We start from the raw sequence: 26,492 nt of genomic DNA on the forward strand, positions 1-26,492 counted from the left end.
ACACTGGATTTCTGTTCTCCTGTATCTGCTCTGTGTACACACTGGATTTCTGTTCTGTATCTGCTCTGTGCACACACTGGATATCTGTTCTCTTGTATCTGCTCTGTGTACACCCTGGATTTCTGTTATTCTGTATCCGCTCTGTGTACACACTGGATTTCTGTTCTGTATCTGCTCTGTGTACACACTGGATTTCTGTTATTCTGTATCCGCTCTGTGAACACACTGGATTTCTGTTCTTCTGTATCCACTCTGTGTACACACTGGATTTCCGTTCTCCTGTATCCACTCTGTGTACACACTGGATTTCTGTTCTCTGTATCCATTCTGTGTACTCACTGGATTTCTGTTCTCCTGTATCCACTCTGTGTACACACTGGATTTCTGTTCTCCTGTATCCACTCTGTGTACACACTGGATTTCTGTCCTGTATCCGCTCTGTGTACACCCTGGATGTCTGTTCTCCTGTAACCACTTTGTGTACACCCTGGATTTCTGTTCTCCTGTATCAGCTCTGTGTACACCCTGGATTTTTGATCTCCTGTATCCACTCTGTGTACACCCTGGATTTCTGTTCTCCTGTATCCGCTCTGTGTACACCCTGGATTTCTGTTCTCCTGTAACAGCTCTGTGTACACCCTGGATTTCTGTTCTCCTGTATCCGCTCTGTGTACACCCTGGATTTCTGTTCTCCTGTATCTGCTCTGTGTACACACTGGATTTCTGTTCTCCTGTATCTGCTCTGTGTACACACTGGATTTCTGTTCTCCTGTAACCGCTCTGTGTGCACGCTGGATTTCTGTTCTCCTGTATCTGCTCTGTGTACACACTGGATTTCTGTTCTCCTGTATCCGCTCTGTGCAGACACTGGACTTCTGTTCTCCTGTATCCGCTCTGTGTGCACCCTGGATTTCTGTTCTCCTGTATCTGCTCTGTGTACACACTGGATTTCTGTTCTGTATCTCCTCTGTGCACACTGGATTTCTGTTCTCCTGTATCCGCTCTGTGAAAATGCTGGATTTCTGTTCTGTATCTACTCTGTGCGCACTGGATTTCTGTTCTCCTGTATCCGCTCTGTGAAAACACTGGATTTCTGTTCTATATCTACTCTGTGCACACTGGATTTCTGTTCTCCTGTATCTGCTCTGTGTACACACTGTATTCCTGTTCTCCTGCATCCGTTCTGTGCACACACTGGATTTCTGTTCTGTATCTGCTCTGTGCACACCCTGAATTTCTGTTCTGTATCCGCTCTGTGCACACTGGATTTCTGTTCTGTATCCGCTCTGTGCACACTGGATTTCTGTTCTGTATCTGCTCTGTGCACACGCTGGATTTCTGTTCTGTATCCGCTCTGTGCACACTGGATTTCTGTTCTGTATCCGCTCTGTGCACACACTGGATTTCTGTTCTGTATCCGCTCTGTGCACACACTGGATTTCTGTTCTGTATCCGCTCTGTGCACACTGGATTTCTGTTCTGTATCCGCTCTGTGCACACTGGATTTCTGTTCTGTATCTGCTCTGTGCACACGCTGGATTTCTGTTCTGTATCCGCTCTGTGCACACACTGGATTTCTGTTCTGTATCCGCTCTGTGCACACTGGATTTCTGTTCTGTATCTGCTCTGTGCACACGCTGGATTTCTGTTCTGTATCCGCTCTGTGCACACACTGGATTTCTGTTCTGTATCCGCTCTGTGCACACACTGGATTTCTGTTCTGTATCCGCTCTGTGCACACACTGGATTTCTGTTCTGTATCCGCTCTGTGCACACTGGATTTCTGTTCTGTATCCGCTCTGTGCACACTGGATTTCTGTTCTGTATCCGCTCTGTGCACACACTGGATTTCTGTTCTGTATCCGCTCTGTGCACACTGGATTTCTGTTCTGTATCCGCTCTGTGCACACTGGATTTCTGTTCTGTATCCGCTCTGTGTACACACTGGATTTCTGTTCTGTATCCGCTCTGTGTACACACTGGAGTTCTGTTCTCCTGTGTCCGCTCTGTGCACGTCTTTGATTTCTGAGGTGGACAATTGCGTGAAGCAGCATTACGCAGTCTGTCAGCGCTGCCTGCGCCAGGGAAAAGAATTCTGAAAGTTCTCAACCTTCTGAATGTGGTGGAGACAGGTTCAGATGAGGCATTCTTGAGCTATTAAAATATTATTTGAATAGAAACTATGCACAGGGATATGGGGAAAGGTCAGGGGACTGGCACTAAGTCATGATGCTCCTCCATGATAGTCCTCAATAACGGGGCCCTGCAAGGCTGTGTACTTTGCACGCTACTATACTCCATGTACACACATGACTGAAAATTCAGCTCCAACGCCATCTACAAGTTTGCTGATGGCACGACCGTAATGGATCGGATCTCAAACAACGATGAGTACAGGAGGGACAGAGAGAACCTAGTGGCATGGTGTAATGACAGCAATCTCTCCCTCAACGTCAGCAAAACTAAGGAGCTGGTCATCGACTTCAGAAAGCGAAGTGTCGGTACACACCCTTGTCTGCATCACTGGTGCCGAGGTGGTGATTGGATTTGATTTTGTTTATTGTCATGTGTACCGAGGTACAGTGAAAAGTATATTTTTCTGCGAGCAGCTCAACAAATTATTAAGTACATGAAAAGAAAAGGAAATAAAAGAAAATACATAATAGGGCAACACAAGGTCCACAATGTAACTACATAACACCGGCATTGGGTGCAGCATACAGGGGTGTAGTGTTAATCAGGTCAGTTCATAAGAGGGTCGTTTAGGAGTCTGGTAACAGCGGGGAAGCTGTTTCTGAGTTTGTTCATGCGTGTTCTCCGACTTCTGTATCTCCTACCCGATGGTTGACAGCTTCACATTCCGAGGTCTGCACATCACCAACAATCTGTCCTGGTCCACCCACGCGACGCTACGATCAAGAAAGCTCAACAGCGTCTATACTTCCTCAGGAAACTAAGGGAATTCGGCAGGTCAAGAGTATTGAAAGTCAAAGAGGCTCAAGAGTATTGAAAGTCAAAGAGATCTAGGAGTACAGGTCCACAGGTCACTGAAAGGGGCAACACAGGTGGAGCAGGTAGTCAACAAGGCATACGGCATGCTTGCCTTCATTGGCCGGGGCATTGAGTATAAGAATTGGCAAGTCATGTTGCAGCTGTATAGAACCTTAGTTAGGCCACACTTGGAGTATAGTGTTCAATTCTGGTCGCCACACTACCAGAAGGATGTGGAGGCTTTAGAGAGGGTGCAGAAGAGATTTACCAGAATGTTGCCTGGTATGGAGGGCATTAGCTATGAGGAGCAGTTGAATAAACTCTGTTTGTTCTCACTGGAACGAAGGAGGTTGAGGGGCGACCTGATAGAGGTATACAAAATTATGAGGGGCATAGACAGAGTGGATAGTCAGAGGCTTTTCCCCGGGGTAGAGGGGTCAATTACTAGGGGGCATAGGTTTAAGGTGAGAGGGGCAAGGTTTAGAATAGATGTACGAGGCAAGTGTTTTACGCAGAGGGTAGTGGGTGCCTGGAACTCGCTACCGGAGGAGGTGGTGGAAGCAGGGACGATAGTGACATTTAAGGGGCACCTTGACAAATACATGAATAGGATGGGTATAGAGGGATACGGACCCAGGAAGTGTAGAAGATTGTAGTTTAGTCGGGCAGCATGGTCGGCACAGGCTTGAAGGGCCGAAGGGCCTGTTCCTGTGCTGTACATTTCTTTGTTCTTTGTATGTCCACATTGACTCTTACCAACTTTTACAGATGCACCATAGCATCCTCTCTGGCTGCATCACAGCCTGGTATGGCAACTGCTCGGCCCAGGACCGCAAGAAACTTCAGAGAGTCGTGAACACCGCCCAGTCCATCACACGAACCTGCCTCCCATCCATTGACTCCATTTACACCTCCCGCTGCCTGGGGAAAGCGGGCAGTATAATCAAAGATCCCTCCCACCCGGGTTATTCTCTCTTCCAACTTCTTCCATCGGGCAGGAGATACAGAAGTCTGAGAACACGCACAAACAGACTCAAAAGCAGCTTCTTCCCCGCTGTCACCAGACTCCTAAACGAGCGTCTTATGGACTGAACTGATCTCTTTATGCATCTTTTGTACTCTTGTAGCACTATAGTCCGGATGCTTCACCCGCTGTCTATGTATTTTATAATAATAATCTTTTTATTGTCACAGGTAGGCTTACATTAACGCTGCAATGAAGTTACTGTGAAAAGCCCCTAGTCGCCACATTCCGGCACCTGTTTGGGTCACAGAGGGAGAATTCAGAATTCTCAGCTGGTACGGGAATTGAACCCACGCTGCTGGCCTTGTTCTACATTACAAACCGGCTGCCTAGCCCACTGAGCTAAACCAGCCCATTGTATATTTATTGTATGTCCTATGTTTTTCATGTATGGCGTGATCTGCCTGGACTGTACGCAGAACAATACTTTTCACTGGACCTCGGTACACGTGGCAATAAGTCTAATGCTGATTTGGAGAGCGGTGCAGACATGATGGGCCAAATGGCTTCCTGCACTGTGAAGACAATTCTTATCTCCGCTCTTATCTTGAGACTGTGACCCCCTGTCGTAGCCTCTCTAGCAAGCGGAAAACAGCTTCTGAAGTCCGTCAGAGGTTCACAAGAATGGTCCCTGGAATGAAGAACTTGTCGTATGAGGAACGGTTGAGGACTCTGGGTCTGTATTCGTTGGAGTTCAGAAGGATGAGGGGGGATCTTATTGAAACTTACAGGATACTGTGAGGCCTGAATAGAGTGGACATGGAGAGGATGTTTCCACTTGTAGGAGAAACTAGAACCAGAGGACACAATCTCAGATTAAAGGGACGACCCTTTAAAACAGAGATGAGGAGGAATTTCTTCAGCCAGAGGGTGGTGAATCTGTGGAACCCTTTGCCGCAGAAGGCTGTGGAGGCCAAATCACTGAGTGTCTTTAAGACAGAGATAGATAGGTTTTTGATCAATAAGGGGATCAGGGGTTATGGGGCGAAGACGGGAGACTGGGAATTAGAAAAATATCAGCCATGATTGAATGGTGGAGCAGACTCGATGGGCCGAGTGGCCTAATTCTGCTCCTCTGTCTCATGGTCTAACATTTAGCCGTACAAACCCTCTTAGATTTTTATTCTTTTCAATTAAATCACTTTTCAGTGTCCTATATTTCAGAGAATATGTATCCATTCTAATCAATTTATGATAACTTTCTGATTTGGGTAGAATAGACTAACTTCAGTCTTGCCATTGTTGAGCCCCAAGTAGTTTTGGCTGGACCACACTCTGATGCTGAGTAAGCAAGAGTTGGTGGCAGAGAGGTGAAGTTGGGCAGTACGGTAGCATTGTGGATAGCACAATTGCTTCACAGCTCCAGGGTCCCAGGTTCGATTCCGGCTTGGGTCACTGTCTGTGCGGAGTCTTCACATCCTCCCCGTGTGTGCGTGGGTTTCCTCCGGGTGCTCCGGTTTCCTCCCACAGTCCAAAGATGTGCAGGTTAGGTGGATTGGCCATGCTAAATTGCCCTTAGTGTCCAAAATTGCCCTTAGTGTTGGGTGGGGTTACTGGGTTATGGGGATGGGGTGGAGGTGTTGACCTTGGGTGGGGTGCTCTTTCCAAGAGCCGGTGCAGACTCGATGGGCCAAATGGCCTCCTGCACTGTAAATTCTATGATAATCATCAGTATACATAGGAAAGCCGATTCCATGCTTACAGATAATGTGACATGCTCCTAAGACATGAAAGAAATCATAAGCTATGTAAATCAAATGCTATCCTTTTTTGCTTATTTAAAAATGAACTTTGCTGAACCAAAGGATGGCCACCACAAGTCATCTGATGTCTGGAATTGTAAGGTGGCATCTAAGGCAGTATATGGATTGCACTAGAGACATGACTTGATATGCTGCTCATGGAGTCTCATGCCTGAGACTGTCTAGGTCCATTTCAAAAAGGAACAATTAAAAGGAAATGAATATCATTTGCATTTTTATAAGCTTGCCTGTTGTCGAATCCAAGGGTCTACCATGGAACAGAGTCTTCAATATGACTAATTACTCTTTCAGACTCTAATCATTGGGACATTAAAAGCCACAACACAAAAATCAGATTTAGACACCCGATACACATTCCTATGTGAATTCATTGTGGCGGAAAAAGGTCACAAGGAGTGATAATGTTGAAACCTCTATATACAGTTGAGAACTCAGAAGCAGGAGAGTCTGCTGATTTATCTCTGCAGTAATCCAGTAGACATGACGCTGAAGGTTTAAACAATGATTCTAAACTCAAAAATAAAGCCGCACCTGTGGAGCAGAACACGGGTATCCCAGCCCGGGACGAACAGAAACCCTATCCAGGTCTGAGTGGCATTTAAAGGGCTCGGTAATGAATTCCGGCAGGGCGTGTCTCCGCCCGTTACCATGTGAACTCGTACTCCACAGGCCTTACTGAGAGATCGATGTGATTCCCTCTGGTCCTTGTGAGGGCTATCACAATCTCCAACATGCAAATCTCTGACAGCAGTAGTACAGGCTAACCAAGCAGCCTGCAACAAGCCCTCCTTGAAGCCGGTTTATTGCGAAACCTCCAATCATTGCCTGCCAAGCAGACCGAGCATATTTACAGCAAACCCATCTCACTGCATTACCGTCCACTTTAAAGGAATTCTGCGCTGTCTTCAGCCAGGAACTCACCGGGATGGGAAAGTTTCCATGATGGAACGGGCACCTCTGGGTCCTGACTTTCCGGACTCTGGAAATCACGTGAACAGATGTCCATTTCTGTAGTTTTTTTTAAGGGTTAAATAATTCAAAGTTGTAAAGCCCCTTCTTTCCTATCCCTCTTAGTGTTTATGTGGAGTGCCTGTGTGGTTGTGACTGGTCCCAGGTTTGAAAGCGTGAATAAACTAACCGTCTGGTTCAATCAAAGAGCGTTTGCAGGAAGTCACTTCACGAATTAGACTTCACAAACCGAGCGTTTGGGAAAACATGCTGCAGCCTAATTTTAAAACAATTAAAACACTTCTGCTTACGGATAAAAGATTCTCTCTTTCTCGCTCTCGTCCATAACAAATGGCATTGGGAGTTGAGGTGCCGTGTCTTCCTCCTTGGTCCTGAGCTCTGCAAGCCAAGATCCTATCCTTTGCGTGTTAACAGTTTTCAGTTAGTGCAGCAATTCAATTGTGACAATTGGCTTTGATGAAAGCTCCATTAGGTTTCAGACTGTAACCCACTGCTGGGTACCCTGGGAAAGATGATTGAAACTGCAAATATTTGTGTAAATTTTCTCCTGAAGATTCCCCAACAGCTGAATGGTTTTGTTTTGTTCGGAAAACGTCCTTCCTGTCCCCTTGCTCTTTTCAAGCCTTGAACTGAGGGGAAGGGAGTTAAATACGTTCCCTACAGCTTCTTAATCTGGAAATATAACTCCAAACATTGCTTTCTTCTCAAAAGATTTGCTACAGTGAAGTATGACCGTGCAACGAGGAACATCAAGAATCAGTTCATGCATCTGACAAACTACAGCATCAACAAGAAAAGCTGTGACTACGTCAGGTAATGTCTGACTCTGTATCTGAAAATGTTTGTTTGAAGGGACATTGCAAAGTGAGCGTTATTCTGTATCTAACCCCGTGCTGTACCTGTCCTGGGAGTGTTTGATGGGGACAGTGTAGAGGGAGCTTTACTCTGTATCTAACCTCGTGCTGTACCTGTCCTGGGAGTGTTTGATGGGGACAGTATAGAGGGAGCTTTATCTGTAACCCCGTGCTGTACCTGTCCTGGGAGTGTTTGATGGGGGATAGTGTAGAGGGAGCTTTACTCTGTATCTAACCCCGTGCTGCACCTGTCCTGGGAGTGTTTAATGGGGACAGTGTAGAGGGAGCTTTACTCTATCTAATCCCGTGCTGTACCTGTCCTGGGAGTGTTTGATGGGGACAGTGTAGAGGGAGCTTTTTTCTGTATATAACCCCTTGCTGTACCTGTCCTGGGAGTGTGCTGGAGACAGTGTAGAGGGTGCTTTACTCTGTATCTAACCCCACGCTGTACCTGTCCAGGGAGTGTTTGATGGGGACAGTGTAGAGGGAACTTTACTCTGTATCTAACCCTGTGCTGTACCTGTCCTGGGAGTGTTTGATGGGGACAGTGTAGAGGGAGCTTTACTCTGTATCTAACCCTGTGCTGTCCCTGTCCTGGGAGTGTTTGATGGGGACAGTGTAGAGGGAGCTTTACTCTGTATCTAAGCCCGTGCTGCACCTGTCCTGGGAGTGTTTGATGGGGACAGTGTAGAGGGAGCTTTACTCTGTATCTAACCCCGTGCTGTACCTGTCCTGGGAGTGTTTAATGGGGACAGTGTAGAGGGAGCTTTACTCTGTATCTAACCCCGTGCTGTACCTGTCCTGGGAGTGTTTGATGGGGACAGTGTAGAGGGAGCTTTACTCTGTATCTAACCCCGTGCTGTACCTGTCCTGGGAGTGTTTGATGGGGACAGTGTAGAGGGAGCTTTACTCTGTATCTAAGCCCGTGCTGCACCTGTCCTGGGAGTGTTTGATGGGGACAGTGTAGAGGGAGCTTTACTCTGTATCTAACCCCGTGCTGTACCTGTCCTGGGAGTGTTTAATGGGGACAGTGTAGAGGGAGCTTTACTCTGTATCTAACCCCGTGCTGTACCTGTCCTGGGAGTGTTTGATGGGGACAGTGTAGAGGGAGCTTTACTCTGTATCTAACCCCGTGCTGTACCTGTCCTGGGAGTGTTTGATGGGGACAGTGTAGAGGGAGCTTTACTCTGTATCTAACCCCGTGCTGTACCTGTCCTGGGTGTGTTTGATGGGGACAGTGTAGAGGGAGCTTTACTCTGTATCTAACCCCGTGCTGTACCTGTCCTGGGAGTGTTTGATGGTGACAGTGTAGAGGGAGCTTAACTCTGTGCTGTACCTACCCTGTTAAGCACTCATCCAACTTTCTAAACTTTCGATCTGAAACCCTAACGGTTTTAAACCAATGAATTTCCCAAATCCTGTTGAACAAAGAAAGGCTTGTGTTTTTATAATGCTCTGACATTATGGTCAGCATCCAAGGACACTGCTGTAAGATAATTTACAAAAGACCCAGAGGCAGACTGTGAATATCTTTCACACACACGGAGTTGTTGTGATGTGGAATACGCTACCTGGCAGGAAGGTGGAAGCAGATTCAAACAGAATTTTCAAAAGTGACTTGGATAAATTGTCATGAGCAATTCGGATGGGCAGTGAGTGTTGGCCTAGGCTGTGATGCCCATGCCATGTGCAAGAATAAAACAACTTGTAAGGGAAAGATTAACAGGGCTTACTGCAAGGGCCAGCGAGTTGGGCTAATTCGGAACTCTCATGGAGCTCGCGCAATCGGCCGAATGGCGCCTCTGCTGCTGTTTTTCCTATGATTCTATAAAAGGAACGCCATCCATGTGCAGAAGAGAAAATTCAAAGCAAAATCCCAAAGAAAGAGATTTTTTAGACAAATTGTGTTGTCGAAAAAGGCAAAGCTGTGCCCGGTGAACCCACTCCTGTATAGCTCAGTCGTAATGTGGAAAAATGAGTTAACTGTCCTGGCTCAGTGGGTGGCATCTTGCCTTGGTGTTAGAAAGTCATGGGGTCATGCAGTACTGAGGCGCACTCCACTGTTGGAAGTGCCATCTATTGGATGAGATGTAAAATTGGGGCGCTCGCCGGCATATCAGTTGAATGTAAAAGACTTTCTGACACGATTTGAAGAAGAGCTCTGACCGGTATTTACCTCTCAGACAACACTTTAAAACCGATGGTCCAGTAATGATCATGTTGCTGTTAGTTGCACCTTGCTTTGTGCAAATAGTTGCATTTCCCGATGTTACAAGATTTAATACAGTTCATAAAGTACTTAATTGGCTGATAAGGTGCTTTGGGGTATTTTGTGGTTGTGAAGGGTGCTATGGAAATGCAATTTCTATTTTGCCTCAGACTCTGGAGAAATCACAGTTTGAATAGGGAACAGAGACCCCAAATCTGAATGTTGCAATAATTGTCCCATGTTGTTTTTCTCTCTTTTCCCAGCTGTGATGACCCAGAAGTGGAGGATTACGGAAATAAGTGGAGCATGAGTGCTATGCTACGGTACCTGAAGCAGGAAGGAACAGACACAGCCAGTGAGTGGTATCTCTTCTGGTGTGTTTATTGCTATTCGAGTGCTTCTAAAGTTCAATCCTTTGGTTGTCCACTCTTTCCCTGTACATTCCTGTTTAACTGATGGGATCTGGGCCTCTACCAGATACATCCATCCTGTCCTTCAGCCCGAGGACGGATGTTGTCCACCCATAAGAGATGGGAGAGGTTTTGAATTTCGAAGCCAGATTAAACGCATTGTGTCCTGACATGTGTACTGAGGTTAGTAGCTGACTGAAGTATTCAATCATTGACTTGTCTTCCACATTGGAGCTGAGTGTCTCGATGTGCAGCAAGTCTGCTTGGCCGACGCTATGCAGAGTGCTCTTCAGTTCTGTGCACAACTGAAAAGGCTCGGAGAATAAAACTTACCAGCCAGCGGTGCTGGTGGGCATCCATTTGTGTTTGATGTTGGTTTGCAGCAGTAACACAAGTGATCTTCTCCACCAACAGGATGCTGCCGGCAAGCAAAAGGAAACCTATGTATCTCACAAATGAGTAATGTGATATATGGATTTCTGTGTCAGTGTGACGCTCGGTATGTAGGCTGTATGTCCCCATGACTGGTGGATTGTGTCAAACATCGGGGGCGGGATTCTCTGTCGGCCGATGCCGAAATTGGGAAAGGCGATTGGGCGGAGAATCGGGATTGATGCTGAAATCCTGGCCGGCGCCGGGTTCACACCAAATCGCAAATCTCCGGTGCCTCGACGGCGGCGTCAATGTGTTCCACTCCCCGCACACAGGAAACGTCATTCGCATATTATTAGCGGGCCTGACCCGGTATTCTCCGGGTCCTCTGCCTCTGCCGGGGGAATCTCCAATGGCGAGGTACAAATTGGGAAACATGCGCTGTGGCTGATGAGGGAGAGAGGAGGTTAGACTTGCAGCGACACGACAGTGGACTGCCGGTCCTGATGCTGGCTGGAGAGGAGGGGGGGGATATGCGGAGGGGGGAGATAGGGGGACATGGCCTGCAAGGCGGCGGCCATCTTGCTGCACACCCCACTGACCACTCACCGTGGCCCGTGGTTGTGCAGAGTGACACCGGCCGTATGGGTGCCTCCACTCCAGCCCTCACCCTCCAGCGGGGCATCACATGGCCCACCCAAGGGCAGTGCCCATAGCACCTACAGGGGGGTGCTGGACGGGGGCGACAGAGTGTACTGCTGGCAAGGGCCACGCCAGCTGAGGTGCAGAGATGGGGGGGGGGGGGGGGGGAGGCATGTGGGGGCAAGGTCCGCAGTGTCGTGTAGCCCATTGGACCTGGTTGGGCACGGGGTACGCACCATGCCAACATATCAGCCTTTCACCCCATGCAGATAATGGAATTCAACCAGCAGAGGAAGCCTTCTTCCTAGTCGCCACAGCACTGGGGGAGGTGCAGTGAGGCTGTACGAGGTGGAGCTGCTCGAGGAGGACCATGCAGCAGCGGAGCCTGCCCCAGGGAACAGGAGGCAGCCGATGAGTATGGAGAGCCGGCCACCCTACAGGACGAGGAGGAGGTGGGAAGGAGGCAGTGCATGAGGCTTGGTGTGTGCCGGCAGTGCCTGTTATTTGGGGACCTGCTTGCCCTCAAAGACTCCAGCTGAGCAGGTGGACAGTGCGACAGTTCTGCCAGATGAAGGCGCACCAGGCACCGTGGGGGAATGGGGGAAGGACACCGGGGGCCGTCAAAGTGACAGTCGCCCTGAACGTTTACGCTACGGGGTCCTTCGAGGCGCTGAGTGGGGACCTGTATGGAATCTACGAACTGAGTGCACAGGTGCACCCGCGGCGTCATGGAGGCCCTATGTGCCCGGTTGGCACGTTACATCAATTTCAATGTGGACTGAGCCCACCACCCGGACTGCCGGGTTCGTCGCCATTGCCAAGATGCCCTGGGTCCACATTCCGTGACACCTTGGAGCTCGAGTCCGGGGAAGACACTGATTTTCCATCACAGCTGTCTCCAATACCCTCCCTGGGTCCAGGGGGTGCATGTCTCCATTCGAGCATCTGCAGATGACAGACCGGTCTTCACAAACCGAAAGGAGTTCCACTCAATGAGCACGCAGCTGGTGTGTGACCATGAGATGCACATCATGCATGTCTGCGCACGATACCCAGTCAGTGTGCATGACTCCTTCATCCTGGCCACACTTGGCCATTTCATGCCCCCCCCCCCCCCCCCCCCCCCCCCCCCCCCCGGCTGATGGGTTGACTCCTGGGTGACAGGGGCTATCCATTCTATTCATGGTTGACGACACCCATCCGGAGGCCACAGACTAATGCGGAGACCTGCTACAACGGCGCCCATGCCGTGACCAGGAGCGTGATCGAGCGCTGTTTTGGCATCCTGAAGGTGTGGTTCAGGTGCCTGGACCGGTCTGGGGAGGCCTCCAATATGGCGCTGCGAGAGCCACCCACATCAGGATGGCCTGCTGCGTCCACCAGAACATCGTGCAGCAGATGGGTGACGTGCTGGAGGAGGAGGATGCGGAGGAGGGCGGGGATGGGCAGGTCATGGGGTGAGTGCTGGCTGTAATGTGGTCTGTGGCCCAAGCCCCCCCTCCCGCCCGACTATTCACCCAGCACCCATCCCCAGCGCCCCCTCTGCAGTCAGAGCACCGAGGCAGGTTGTAACGTCGTGAACATGTGTTTATTGTGAACATATATATATACAGGTTTGTGCCCTAGCCCCTATCGCTATCTTATGTGCTGCACGCATGCCGACCTTACTGATGTCTACCTTTCTGGTCTTACGGCCCTAACACTACGTCTAGGTGGATTCCCAGACAGTACATCAGGAGTGGAGGCGGCCTGCTGCGATTCCTGCCCTGTGACCTGGGTCCCCTTTGGTGGCCGTCTTCTGGGGCAACTGGGCCTGGATGGACCCGGCTGCTGCTTGGCCCAGGTAGGGTGATGCTGCCCTATTCTGCCCGCTGCCAATTTGATACACCGGGGGCCAGTATCTCCTCTGCGGGAGTCACCGGCACGGGCCCCACCATCGTCCCCTCGTCCCTCGGGGTGCCCGATGGCCCCTGGTCTACTCCATGGGATGGGTGTATGAGCGGAGCTAACCCTGAGATTCCCCCGCCATCTGGCACTGCCAGCCCTGGAGGCCTGCTCTTGTCTTGACTAGGGTGTCCATGCTCGTTGACGTGGCGCACAGAGAGTGTACCATCGTTATCTGGGACTGTACCACAACACCCAGTGACTGTGCCACCACCACCTGGGGCGTGTTGGCCTGTGGCCGGCAATGGCCTCCGGCGCTTTCAGTGATGACTTGCTGTGACTGAGCCAAGCTCTGGAGCGCCGTTGCAGTGTCCAAGTGGCTCTGTACACAGCTGCCTGTGACAGAGCAGCCCTGTCGATTTCGGCGGGAGAACAGCTGGTGAGTCAGTTTCAGCGGGAGCAGTGCGGAAGTGGCTGCTGGGAGGTAAGTCTGTCCTTGTCCTGTCCACTTGTCTTTGCAGGGGCAGGCCAGTCGATTTTGGCGGGAGTGGAGCTGGCTGGTTAGTCAATTTCAGCAGGAGCTGAGATTTTTCTTTTTTTTTTAAATAAGTTTTTTAGGCGGGAACAGGAAGTCGACCCCCGGACGTCTGGGAAGACCCTCACCAATAAATTCTGGTGGAGAGGAAACCCGAGACACTACACGTGTAGTGTCTCCCACCTGCCCTCCTCCTCTAACCTAATAATAAAACCCATTGGTCTGAGGTAAGTACCATATTTTATTATATTATTATTATTTTTTATAAAAATTTAATTTAGTTGTTAGCCAGATCTTGGTAGAAAGTTAGAGGAATGGCAGGGAAGGGAGTGCAATGTTCCTCCTGCAGGATGTTTGAGGTGAGGGATGCAGTTAGTGTCCCTGCTGATTTTACCTGCAGGAAGTGCTGCCATCTCCAGCTCCTCCAAGACCGAGTTAGGGAACTGGAGCTGGAGTTGGAAGAACTTCGGATCATTCGGGAGGCAGAAGGGGTCATAGATAGCAGCTTCAGGGAATTAGATACACCAAAGATTGGAGATAGGTGGGTAACTGTAAGAGGGACTGGGAAAAAGCAGTCAGTGCAGGGATCCCCTGCGGTCGTTCCCCTGAGAAACAAGTATACCGCTTTGGATACTTGTGGGGGGGGGGGACTTACCAGGGGTAAGCCATGGGGTACGGGCCTCTGGCACGGAGTCTGTCCCTGTTGCTCAGAAGGGAAGGGGGAGAGGAGCAGAGCATTAGTAATTGGGGACTCTATGGTCAGGGGCACAGATAGGAGATTTTGTGGGAGCGTGAGAGACTCACGTTTGGTATGTTGCCTCCCAGGTGCAAGGGTACGTGATGTCTCGGATCGTGTTTTCCGGGTCCTTAAGGGGGAGGGGGAGCAGCCCCAAGTCGTGGTCCACATTGGCACTAACGACATAGGTAGGAAAGGGGACAAGGATGTCAGGCAGGCTTTCAGGGAGCTAGGATGGAAGCTCAGAACTAGAACAAACAGAGTTGTTATCTCTGGGTTGTTGCCCGTGCCACGTGATAGTGAGATGAGGAATAGGGAGAGAGAGCATTTAAACACGTGGCTACAGGGATGGTGCAGGCGGGAGGGATTCAGATTTCTGGATAACTGGGGCTCTTTCTGGGGAAGGTGGGACCTCTACAGACAGGATGGTCTACATCTGAACCTGAGGGGCACAAATATCCTGGGGGGGAGATTTGTTAGTGCTCTTTGGGGGGGTTTAAACTAATGCAGCAGGGGCATGGGAACCTGGATTGTAGTTTTAGAGTAAGGGAGAATGAGAGTATAGAGGTCAGGAGCACAGATTTGACGTCGCAGGAGGGGGCCAGTGTTCAGGTAGGTGGTTTGAAGTGTGTCTACTTCAATGCCAGGAGTATACGAAACAAGGTAGGGGAACTGGCAGCATGGGTTGGTACCTGGGACTTCGATGTTGTGGCCATTTCGGAGACATGGATAGAGCAGGGACAGGAATGGATGTTGCAGGGTTTAGGTGTTTTAGTAAGCTCAGAGAAGGAGGCAAAAGAGGGGGAGGTGTGGCACTGCTAGTCAAGAGCAGTATTACGGTGGCGGAGAGGATGCTAGATGGGGACTCTTCTTCCGAGGTAGTATGGGCTGAAGTTAGAAACAGGAAAGGAGAGGTCACCCTGTTGGGAGTTTTTTATAGGCCTCCGAATAGTTCTAGGGATGTAGAGGAAAGGATGGCGAAGATGATTCTGGATAAGAGCGAAAGTAACAGGGTAGTTATTATGGGAGACTTTAACTTTCCAAATATTGACTGGAAAAGATATAGTTCGAGTACAATAGATGGGTCGTTTTTTGTACAGTGTGTGCAGGAGGGTTTCCTGAAACAATATGTTGACAGGCCAACAAGAGGCGAGGCCACGTTGGATTTGGTTTTGGGTAATGAACCAGGCCAGGTGTTGGATTTGGAGGTAGGAGAGCACTTTGGGGACAGTGACCTCAATTCGGTGACGTTTACGTTAATGATGGAAAGGGATAGGTATACACCGCAGGGCAAGAGTTATAGCTGGGGGAAGGGCAATTATGATGCCATTAGACGTGACTTGGGGGGGATAAGGTGGAGAAGTAGGCTGCAAGTGTTGGGCACACTGGATAAGTGGGGCTTGTTCAAGGATCAGCTACTGCGTGTTCTTGATAAGTATGTACCGGTCAGGCAGGGAGGAAGGCGTCGAGCGAGGGAACCGTGGTTTACCAAGGAAGTGGAATCTCTTGTTAAGAGGAAGAAGGAGGCCTATGTGAAGATGAGGTGTGAAGTTTCAGTTGGGGCGATGGATAGTTACAAGGTAGCGAGGAAGGATCTAAAGAGAGAGCTAAGACGAGCAAGGAGGGGACATGAGAAGTATTTGGCAGGAAGGATCAAGGAAAACCCAAAAGCTTTCTATAGGTATGTCAGGAATAAGCGAATGACTAGGGAAAGAGTAGGACCAGTCAAGGACAGGGATGGGAAATTGTGTGTGGAGTCTGAAGAGATAGGCGAGATACTAAATGAATATTTTTCGTCAGTATTCACTCAGGAAAAAGATAATGCTGTGGAGGAGAATGCTGAGCCCCAGGCTAATAGAATAGATGGCATTGAGGTACGTAGGGAAGAGGTGTTGGCAATTCTGGACAGGCTTAAAATAGATAAGTCCCCGGGACCTGATGGGATTTATCCTAGGATACTCTGGGAGGCCAGGGAAGCGATTGCTGGACCTTTGGCTTTGATTTTTATGTCATCATTGGCTACAGGAATAGTGCCAGAGGACTGGAGGACAGCAAATGTGGTCCCTTTGTTCAAAAAGGGGAGCAGAGACAACCCCGGCAACTATAGACCGGTGAGCCTCACGTCTGTAGTGGGTAAAGTCTTGGAGGGGATTATAAGAGACAAGATTTATAATCATCTAGATAGGAATAATATGACCAGGGATAGTCAGCATGGCTTTGTGAAGGGTAGGTCATGCCTCACAAACCTTATTGAGTTCTTTGAGAAGGTGACTGAACAGGTAGATGAGGGTAGAGCAGTTGATGTGGTGTATATGGATTTCAGCAAAGCGTTTGATAAGGTTCCCCACGGTAGGCTATTGCAGAAAATACGGAGGCTGGGGATTGAGGGTGATTTAGAGATGTGGATCAGAAATTGGCAAGCTGAAAGAAGACAGAGGGTGGTGGTTGATGGGAAATGTTCAGAATGGAGTACAGTCACAAGTGGCGTACCACAAGGATCTGTTCTGGGGCCATTGCTGTTTGTCATTTTTATCAATGATCTAGAGGAAGGCGCAGAAGGGTGGGTGAGTAAATTTGCAGACGATACTAAAGTCGGTGGTGTTGTCGATAGTGTGGAAGGATGTAGCGGGTTACAGAGGGATATAGATAAGCTGCAGAGCTGGGCTGAGAGGTGGCAAATGGAGTTTAATGTAGAGAAGTGTGAGGTGATTCACTTTGGAAGGAATAACAGGAATGCGGAATATTTGGCTAATGGTAAAGTTCTTGAAAGTGTGGATGAGCAGAGGGATCTAGGTGTCCATGTACATAGATCCCTGAAAGTTGCCACCCAGGTTGATAGGGTTGTGAAGAAGGCCTATGGAGTATTGGCCTTTATTGGTAGAGGGATTGAGTTCCGGAGTCAGGAGGTCATGTTGCAGCTGTACAGAACTCTGGTACGGCCGCATTTGGAGTATTGCGTACAGTTCTGGTCACCGCATTATAGGAAGGACGTGGAGGCTTTGGAACGGGTGCAGAGGAGATTTACCAGGATGTTGCCTGGTATGGAGGGAAAATCTTATGAGGAAAGGCTGATGGACTTGAGGTTGTGTTCGTTGGAGAGAAGAAGGTTAAGAGGAGACTTAATAGAGGCATACAAAATGATTAGGGGGTTGGATAGGGTGGACAGTGAGAGCCTTCTCCCGCGGATGGAAATGGCTGGCACGAGGGGACATAACTTTAAACTGAGGGGTAATAGATATAGGACAGAGGTCAGAGGTAGGTTCTTTACGCAAAGAGTAGTGAGGCCGTGGAATGCCCTACCTGCTACAGTAGTGAACTCGCCAACATTGAGGGCATTTAAAAGTTTATTGGATAAACATATGGATGATAATGGCATAGTGTAGGTTAGATGGCTTTTGTTTCGGTGCAACATCGTGGGCCGAAGGGCCTGTACTGCGCTGTATTGTTCTATGTTCTATGTCCTGGGCCTCGGCCACTGCCCGCACAGAATGCACCAGGCCTTGGCTATCTTGACCAATGGGCGAAACCTTCGGACCTGTGGACGGCACCTGCGCGGTGTTGGCATGGGTGGCACGCATGGTCGGCACCGCCTCCCGCGACTGCACACGGTTGGACTCCTCCACCTGCAGGTGCTGGATGTTCGCCGACATCCCCTCATGTAGTCCGTGGCTCTGTGACTTCATCTCCGCTTTCGATGGGGCTGTCCGTTCTAGAAGCCTGAAACCCATCTGGACGACAGCTAGTCCCTGGGGTCAGGCCGCCCTCTGACCGTCTGCCCCTCAGGTGTTTCTACCTCCACCTGCTGTACCGGGTGCAATGTGTGGTGCGCACCAGATAGTGTCCCAGGAGCCTCTTCATTAACATGCCCAACCGAGATGAGTGTCTCTGGGATGGTGGAGGGTGTTGGAGACAGCTGTGACGGAAAGCCGGTGTCTTCCCCGGACTCGAGCTCCAGGGTGTCACGGAATGCGGATCCGTGTACTCGTCGTGGCTGCTGTCCACTTGATTGTGGTTGGGGACGGGGAACACCAGACGTGCTCATGCCATCACCAGCAGCTCCTGCAAGACACAAGACCAGATGTACGATTGCTTCGCGGGGCGGGGGGCAATGTCACACGTGCCATGGGAACCGTAACTCAGTCGGGTCTCACTGTGGATGGGGGGAGAACAGAAAACGCACAGTGTTAGGCAGTCTGCACATGCAGCCCAGGGGGTGGATAGCTGGTGGCTTCAGTGGACAGGGCATCCGGCCATGGGTGCCAACATGTGGTGCAAGGTGGGGGTTCAGCCGCCCTCCGGGTTAGGGCGAGGTTACTGGTGTGTGGGACGGGGGTTGGTGCCAGGGGCACAGTGCTGCCTACTCACCCTTGCTGCCCTGAGGAGGTTGTGCAGTTTTTTTCGGCACTGCCGGCCGGTCCTGACGGTGTTGCCCACGGCGCTCATGACCTCTGCCACCTGCATCCAGCCACGGCAAATGGCGGAGGCTGGTAGTCTCCTTCCCACCCCGGGGTACATGATCGCTCACCTCTCCTCCATGGCGTACAGCAGGTTTTCGAGTTCAGCGTCTGTGAAACGGGGTGCCCCTCTCCCCAGTGCCATCGTGTTGGCTGGGATGGTGTGCGTGGGGAGTGATGTGTGTGTTTGCAGCTGCAGTTTCTCAGCTTCCTGAGTGTCAATCGCGAATCCAGCACCGCTTCTCATTGGAATCGATTGTGTTCCACGTGGCGCCGGGGCTAGCCCCTTAACGGTCGCTGAATCGGTCCAGATGTGGCGCCAATTTTGCTGTCGTAGAAGTCGACTAATCCTGCCCCTGCGTCAACATTTAGTCTCGGGAATGGAGAATCCGGCCCCAGGTCCCTTTGGCGGCAGCATTCTCTTATCATGCAGCATACTTTAGATATTCTGTGAACTGTCCTGATGACTGCAAGGTGAAAAGGTTGGACGGCACGTCTCTTTTTTTCAGCAGGTGGTCCACACTGTTGCCTTTAGAAGTAGGAAAACATTGAATTCAAGAGAACGTTTTGTCTTGTGCTGCAATAACTGTATTTGGTGGAACTGGCTGGTGCATTGCGTAGACTCTGGGAAGTGGCTGATTCCTTTGTCTCTCTTTCCCTGTGCAGCTTTGATGGCTCAGATCGAGGACCTCATCATCAAGGCACTCATTGCAGCAGAGCTTCATATCGCCTCTGCGTCCAAAATGTTTGTGCCCCACAGAGGCAACTGCTTCGGTAAGTTCCACTTGCAGCATGATGTTCACTTTGTACCAAGCTTTGATTATACATTTCCACAGGTGCTTGTGTTTTTGGAATCTTCGCCAGAAGTTCTCTTGCTCCAGAGTTAGAAAACCCATGTGCTCTCCCAGGTTGTTATTTCAAACAGTGATGCATCACAAAAAGGGGGCCTTTTTTCCGAATAGGTTAGCCCAATCTTCTTGAAAGAATTATCCAATTCCCTGCTCTTTCTGTGTGAATGTTTCTTTTTCAAGTATATATCTAACTAAAATCATATTACAATCAAACAGAAGCAACAGAGTTTTGTGTAAGGGAAAAGAATTTTATTAGTATGTTAAAAGCAGGCTGGATAAAGGGGAACCAGTCGATGTGGTGTATTTGGATTTGCAGCAGACATTCGATAATGTGTCCCAAAACGGTTACTATGCAAGATTAAAGCTCATGGTATTGGAGGTGACAGATTAGTAAGGATAGAGGATTGGCTAACAAACAGGAAACTGAGTCGGGATACGAACGAGAAAATGCTGGAAAATCTCAGCAGGTCTGGCAGCATGTTGTCATCGGACTCGAAACCTTAGTTTTTTTCTCTCCCTACAGATGCTGCCAGACCTGCTGAGATTTTCCAGCATTTTCTCTTTCGTTTCAGATTCCAGCATCCGCAGTAATTTGCTTTTATACTGAGTTGGGAGATATCAGCGAATCATTTTCAGGTTGGCAGACTGTAACTCGTGGAGTTCCACAGGGGTCAGTGCTGGGGGTTGAACTATTGATGCTCTATGTTAATAACTTGGATGAAGTGACCAATAATAATAATCTTTATTGTCACAAGTAAGCTTACATTAACACTGTAATGAAGTTACTGTGAAAATCCCCTAGTCGCCACATTCCGGCGCCTGTTCGGGTACACTAAGGGAGAATTCAGAATGTCTAATTCACCTAACAAGTTTTTTGGGACTTGTGGGAGGAAACCGGAGCACCCGGAGGAAACCCACGCAGACATGGGGAGCACGTGTAGACTCCACACAGACAGTGACCCAAGCCGGGAATCAAACCTGGGAGCCTGGCGCTGTGAAGCCATAGTGCTAACCACTACGCTACCGTGCTGCCCAAGTGTATTGTATCCACATTTTCTGACAATACAACAAAGATGAGTAGGAAAGCAAATTGTGAGGAGGATACCAAGAGTGTGCAAAGGGATATAAATAGGTTCAGTGAGTATACAAAGTTTTCCACTTTGTACCGCTGAGGAGGGCGGAGGGGAGCTTTCGGTATCTGGGGATCCAGATAGCCAGGAGTTGGGGGACCCTACATAAACTGAATCTGACGAGGTTGGTGGAGCAAATGGAGGAGGATTTCAAAAGATGGGACATGTTACCGCTCTCGCTGGCGGGTAGAGTGCAGTCGGTCAAAATGGTGGTCCTTCCGAGGTTTCTGTTTGTGTTTCAGCGCCTTCCCATCGTGATCACTAAGGCCTTTTTTAAGAGAGTAGGCAGGAGTATTATGGGGTTTGTGTGGGCGAATAAGACCCCGAGAGTAAGGAGAGGGTTTCTGGAACGCAGGAGGGACAGAGGAGGGTTGGCGCTGCCAAACCTGGGGAGCTACTACTGGGCAGCAAATGTGGCGATGATCCGCAAGTGGGTTATGGAGGGAGAGGGGGCAGCATGGAAGAGGATGGAGATGGCGTCCTGTAAAGGAACGAGCCTGGGGGCGTTGGTGACGGCACCGCTGCCACTCTCGCCGACAAAGTATACCACGAGCCCGGTGGTGGCGGCAACGCTAAGGATCTGGGGCCAGTGGAGACGGCACTGGGGTGCAATGGGAGCATCGGTGTGGTCCCCGATCAGGGGTAACCACCCATTTGTCCCGGGGAAGATGGACGGGGTGTTCCAGAGCTGGCATCGGGCGGGGATTGGAAGAATGGGGGACCTGTTCATTGACGGGACGTTTGAGAGCCTAGGGGCACTGGAGGAGAAGTTTGAGTTACTCCCGGGAAATGTCTTTAGATATATGCAGGTGAGGGCTTTTGTGAGGCGACAGGTGAGGGAATTCCCGTTGCTCCCGGCACAAGAAGTTCAAGATAGGGTGATCTCGGGTGTATGGGTCGGGGCGGTCAGGGTGTCGGAAATACACCAGGAGTTGAAAGAAGAGGGGGAAGCGCTGGTAGAAGAGTTGAAGGGTAAATGGGAGGAGGAGCTGGGGGAGGAGATCGAGGAAGGTCTGTGGGCTGATACCCTAGGTAGGGTTAATTCCTCCTCCTCGTGTGCCAGGCTCAGCCTGATACAATTTAAGGTGGTCCACAGAGCGCACTTGACGGGGGCGAGGTTGAGTAGGTTCTTTGGGGTGGAGGACAGATGTGGAAGGTGCTCAGGGAGCCCGGCGAACCATGTCCATATGTTTTGGTCATGCCCGGCACTGGAGGGGTTCTGGAGAGGAGTGGCGGGAGCAATATCTCAGGTGGTGAAAGTCCGGGTCAAGCCAAACTGGGGGCTAGCAATATTTGGAGTAGTGGACGAACCGGGAGTGCAGGAGGCGAAAGAGGCCGGCATTCTGGCCTTTGCGTCCCTAGTAGCCCGGCGAAGGATCTTGCTAATGTGGAAGGAGGCGAAGCCCCCCAGCCTGGAGGACTGGATAAATGATATGGCTGGGTTCATAAAGTTGGAGAGGATTAAGTTCGCCTTGAGATGGTCTGCGCAGGGGTTCTACAGGCGGTGGCAACTGTTCCTAGACTATCTCGTGGAGCGTTAGAGGAAGGTCGGTCAGCAGCAGCAGCAACCTTGGGGGGGGGGGGGGGGGGTACTGCCTGGGAGGGTGGATGAGCAAGAGATAACATGAAGAGTTGGGGAAACTGGCACGTACAGGTGAGGGCCAGTGTACAAAGCTGTGTAAATATATAATTTTGCCATGTATATCTTGCTCTGCGCGATTTCTCGTTTTTTTTTTTGTTACGGGGGGGCGGGGGGTTATTGTTTGTAAGGGAGAAAAATTGTGTTAAAAAACTTTAATAAATATATTTTAAAAAAAAGTTTTCCACTTTGGGAAGAGTGGAAAAGCAAAGTATTATTTGAATGGAGGGAGACTGCAGATTGTTGCAATAAAGAGGGCTGTGGGCGTCCTTGTAAATCAGTCACAAAAAGTAAGCATGTAATTAGAAAGGCATATGGAATGTTAGCCTTTATTGCAAGGGGGGGGGAGCCTTGTTCCAAACATGCGAGGCATGGTGAGATTGTACCTGGAGTAGTCCCTGCATTTTGGCCTCATTATTTATGGGAGGAAGGCATTCAGAGAAGTTTCACTAGGTTAATTCCTGGGATGAAAGGGTTGTCGTAGAATAAAGATCCAGCAGGTTGGGCCGGTACACATTAGAGTTTTGAAGAATGAGATCCCTAATATTGAAACCCAAGCCCCGGTGAGGGTGCTTGACAGGGTGGATGCTGAGAGGATGTTTCCCTGTGTGGGGAATTGAGACCAAGGAGACACAGCATAAGGGGTCTCCTGTTTAAGACAGAGATGAGGAGGAATTCTCTAGCCCAGAGAGTGGTGAAGTCTGGAACATTTAGTACATTTAAAGCTGAGTACGACAGATTTTTGATCAACAAGAGAGTTAAGGGATTTGGGGACATGCAGAAAAGTGGAGCTTTGGTCACAATCCGATTGGCCATGATCTTATTGAATAGTGGGGCAGGTTCGAGAGGCTGGATGGCCCACTCCAGCTCCTCATTTTTATTTTCTTAAACTGACAAACTCCAATCCTCTGCTACATGTGAATGTTAAAGATCCCATTGCACAATTCGATCAAGGGCCAGGGGAGGTCTCCAGGATCCTGGCCAACATTTGTCCCTCAAAAGTCATCATGAAACAAAGTAACCAGCTATTTATTTACCTATTGCTGCTGATGAGAACTTGCTGTGTGTAAAGGCTGCACTATTTCAGACTGACACAACACTCATTGTGTGAACTGAATCATGGACCAGTCGGCCCATCTTGTCTTTAACGCAATCCATCCAGGTCCTGGTGCCTTGTCAACGTTAAGTACAGACTGTCTATCCAATACCTCCTTATAACGTTAAACCTATCAATCATTTCATTGTGAATAATGAATGGTAAAGACAAATGCAAAGTATTCATTTAATGCCTCAGCCAATCCCTTGCCTGTGTGTGTGCGTGTATGCCCACCCGCCCAGGGAAAACTCCCCACTGGTTGGAGCCGTACCTAGCACAAGAAGATGGTTGTTGGAAGTCAAATACCTCGATCCCAGGACATCACTGCAGGAATTCCTCAGAGCAGTGGCCCAACCACCTTCAGCTGATTCATCAGTGACCATCCCTCCCCCACGTAATCCGAAGCGGGGGGAATGGTTGCTGATGCTTGTACAATGTTCAGCGCCATTCGCAACTCCTCAGATACTAGCTCAGTCTACGTCCAAATGCAGCAAGACCTGGTCAATATCCAGGCTGGGGGTGACAAGTGCCAGTCAGTGGCCATCTGCAACAAGAGCCAATCTAACCATCATCCCTTGATAGTCAATGGCATTGCATCACTGAATCCCCTACTATCAACATCCTGGGGGTACCATTGATCAGAAACTGAACTGGACTAGCCAAATTAATACTGTGGCTACAAGAGCAGGTCAGAGGCTGGGAATACTGCAGAGAGTGACTCAGCTCCTGACTCCCTAAAGTCTGTACATCATCTACAAGGTACAAGTCATGAATGTGATGGAATACTCTCCACTTGTCTGGATGAGTGAATCTCTGACAACACTTGAGAAGCTCAACACCATCCAGGACACAGCAGGCCACCTGATTGACAGCCCGGCCACCGCCTTAAACATTTACTCCCTCCACCGCCAGTGCATAGTGTCCGTAGTGTGTACCATCCACAAGAAGTGCACTGCAGCAACACTCCGAGACTCTTTGTCAGCACCTTCCAAACCTACAACCTCTATCAATTTGAAGGTCAAGAACAGGAGACAGATGGGAACACCAGCTCCTGAAAGTTCCTCTTCAAGCCACACATGATCCCGACTTGGAAATATATCGGCGTTCTTTATTATTGCCTGTTAAAAATACTGGAACTTCCTCCCTAACAACACTGTGGGTGTACAGACACCACAGGACTAGCCGTAGTTCAAGAAGGCGGTTCACCACCACCTTCTCCAGGGTGATTAGCGATGGGCAAAAGATGTTGACCTAGCCAGCAATGCCCAGACCACATGAAAGAATTTTTAAAAACTCTCTGAACCGCTTATATTCAGCCAGGTTCTCCAATGTATTTTCTACCTGACATCGGGTTATAAGCACACATGTTCCCCTTCTCAACATCCATCTCCTTTGTCATCCAGGGAGCTCTGGCTTTGCTTGCCCTAGCTTTCCCTTACTTGGGAGTAAACCTTAGAATAACTACAATCCAGAAGGAATCCATTCGGCCCATCACGTCTATACCGACCCTCCAAAAGAGCACTCTACCTAGCCCAGTCCCTTGCCCTATCCCCGTAATCCCACCTAATATTTTGTATACTAAGGGGAAATTTTTGTATGGCTCGTCCACCTAACCAGCACATCTTTGGACTGTGGGAGGAAACCCACGCAGACACGGGAAGAATGTGCAAACTCCACACAGACCGTTGCCCGAGGTCGGAATTGAACCCGGGGCCCTGGCGCTGTGAGGCAGCAGTGCTGACCACTTTGTCGCCGTGCTGCCCACCTTGACTGTGCCTGAACGATCTTCTTTAAAGGCAGCCAATCGTTCTGTTCCAGGTTTGACCATCAGTCTTTGATTCCAGTTTAACTGGTTCAGATCCGTTCTTACCCCATTGAAGTTGGATTTCCCTTCAGTTAATTATTCTTCCTCTGGATTGCTCCTTTTCCTTTTCTATAACCAGCCTAAACCTTACGGTATAATGATTATTGCCCTCTAAATGGCCTCCTACTGACACTTGACTCACTTGGCCACTTCATTCTCAAGAACCAGGTCTAGAAGTGCCTCTTTTCTCATTCTACTGAAGAAAATTTTTCTAAACATGCTCTAGGAACCCCCTGCCCTCACTGCCTTTTATACTGTGACTATTCCAGTCTGTAGTCGGATAATTGAAGAACCCTGCTATTATTTCCGTATCTCTGCCAAGTACAGTCCTGCCCGCGAGCGGCGCCCTCCTGCTGCGTCATGCGCATGGCCCCGCGGTCCGTCTCCATTTCTCTGCCTCTTCACCTTTGAGTTTAGTGCTCTCGCTGCCTCTCTGACTTGACTGAACAATCTTGGTGTTGCTCAGTTTTGTTCTCTCGCCCCCACCCCATCCGTCAATCTCTGTATTGATAAAGCAGCTTTTGTCTGTAACTTTGAACTTTTCCATTAAGCTGAGGAAGGACAGATAACTTATTTGTCTGTAGACTAAACCATGACTTATGGTTATGAACCAGAACCAGATAATGAAAGTCATTGTTAAAAGATTAGCTCGCATCTCAATTTCCTGTCATGCATTATCACAGTTCATTCACAGCCTGCTGCTGCTGCGGCCTACTTCTGGATATTTTCAGCTGTTGCAGACTGCAGGGGATCAGAGTACCAGAGAGCTTGCCAACATTTATGGAGCCCTATTAATGTAGTTAACAAGTCCCAGGACATTTCATAGGTGGGTTATCAGATACCAATTGGCACCAAACCACATAAGGATATATTAGGATAGGTGACCGAAAGCTTGTTTTTAAGGAGTTCCTTAAAGGAGAAGAGAGAGGTGGGGGAGGTTTGGGGAGGGAATTCCAGAGCTTGAGGCCCAAGCAGCTGAAGGCTCAGCTGCCAGAGATGGATTTATTAAAATCTGGCATGTACAAGAGGCAGAGATCGTGGAGAATTGTAGGGTTGGGAGTTACAAGGA

General features: G+C 49.4%; 1 protein-coding gene across 4 annotated transcripts in view; it reads left to right on the forward strand.

Moving 5' to 3' along the window:
- The window catches only part of ttll5 (tubulin tyrosine ligase-like family, member 5), a 602,008-nt gene that overhangs the window by 92,200 nt on the left and 483,316 nt on the right, over window positions 1-26,492 (forward strand). For all 4 annotated transcript variants that reach the window (XM_072494443.1, XM_072494444.1, XM_072494451.1 and 1 more), the window contains 3 exons: window positions 7,459-7,560; window positions 10,074-10,165; window positions 19,510-19,617. In XM_072494443.1, coding sequence (XP_072350544.1) covers window positions 7,459-7,560; window positions 10,074-10,165; window positions 19,510-19,617 — 302 coding nt within the window. The remainder of the gene's footprint in view (window positions 1-7,458; window positions 7,561-10,073; window positions 10,166-19,509; window positions 19,618-26,492) is intronic.

This window comes from Scyliorhinus torazame, chromosome 2 (genome assembly GCF_047496885.1).
Source record: "Scyliorhinus torazame isolate Kashiwa2021f chromosome 2, sScyTor2.1, whole genome shotgun sequence".
Lineage (NCBI taxonomy): Eukaryota > Metazoa > Chordata > Chondrichthyes > Carcharhiniformes > Scyliorhinidae > Scyliorhinus > Scyliorhinus torazame.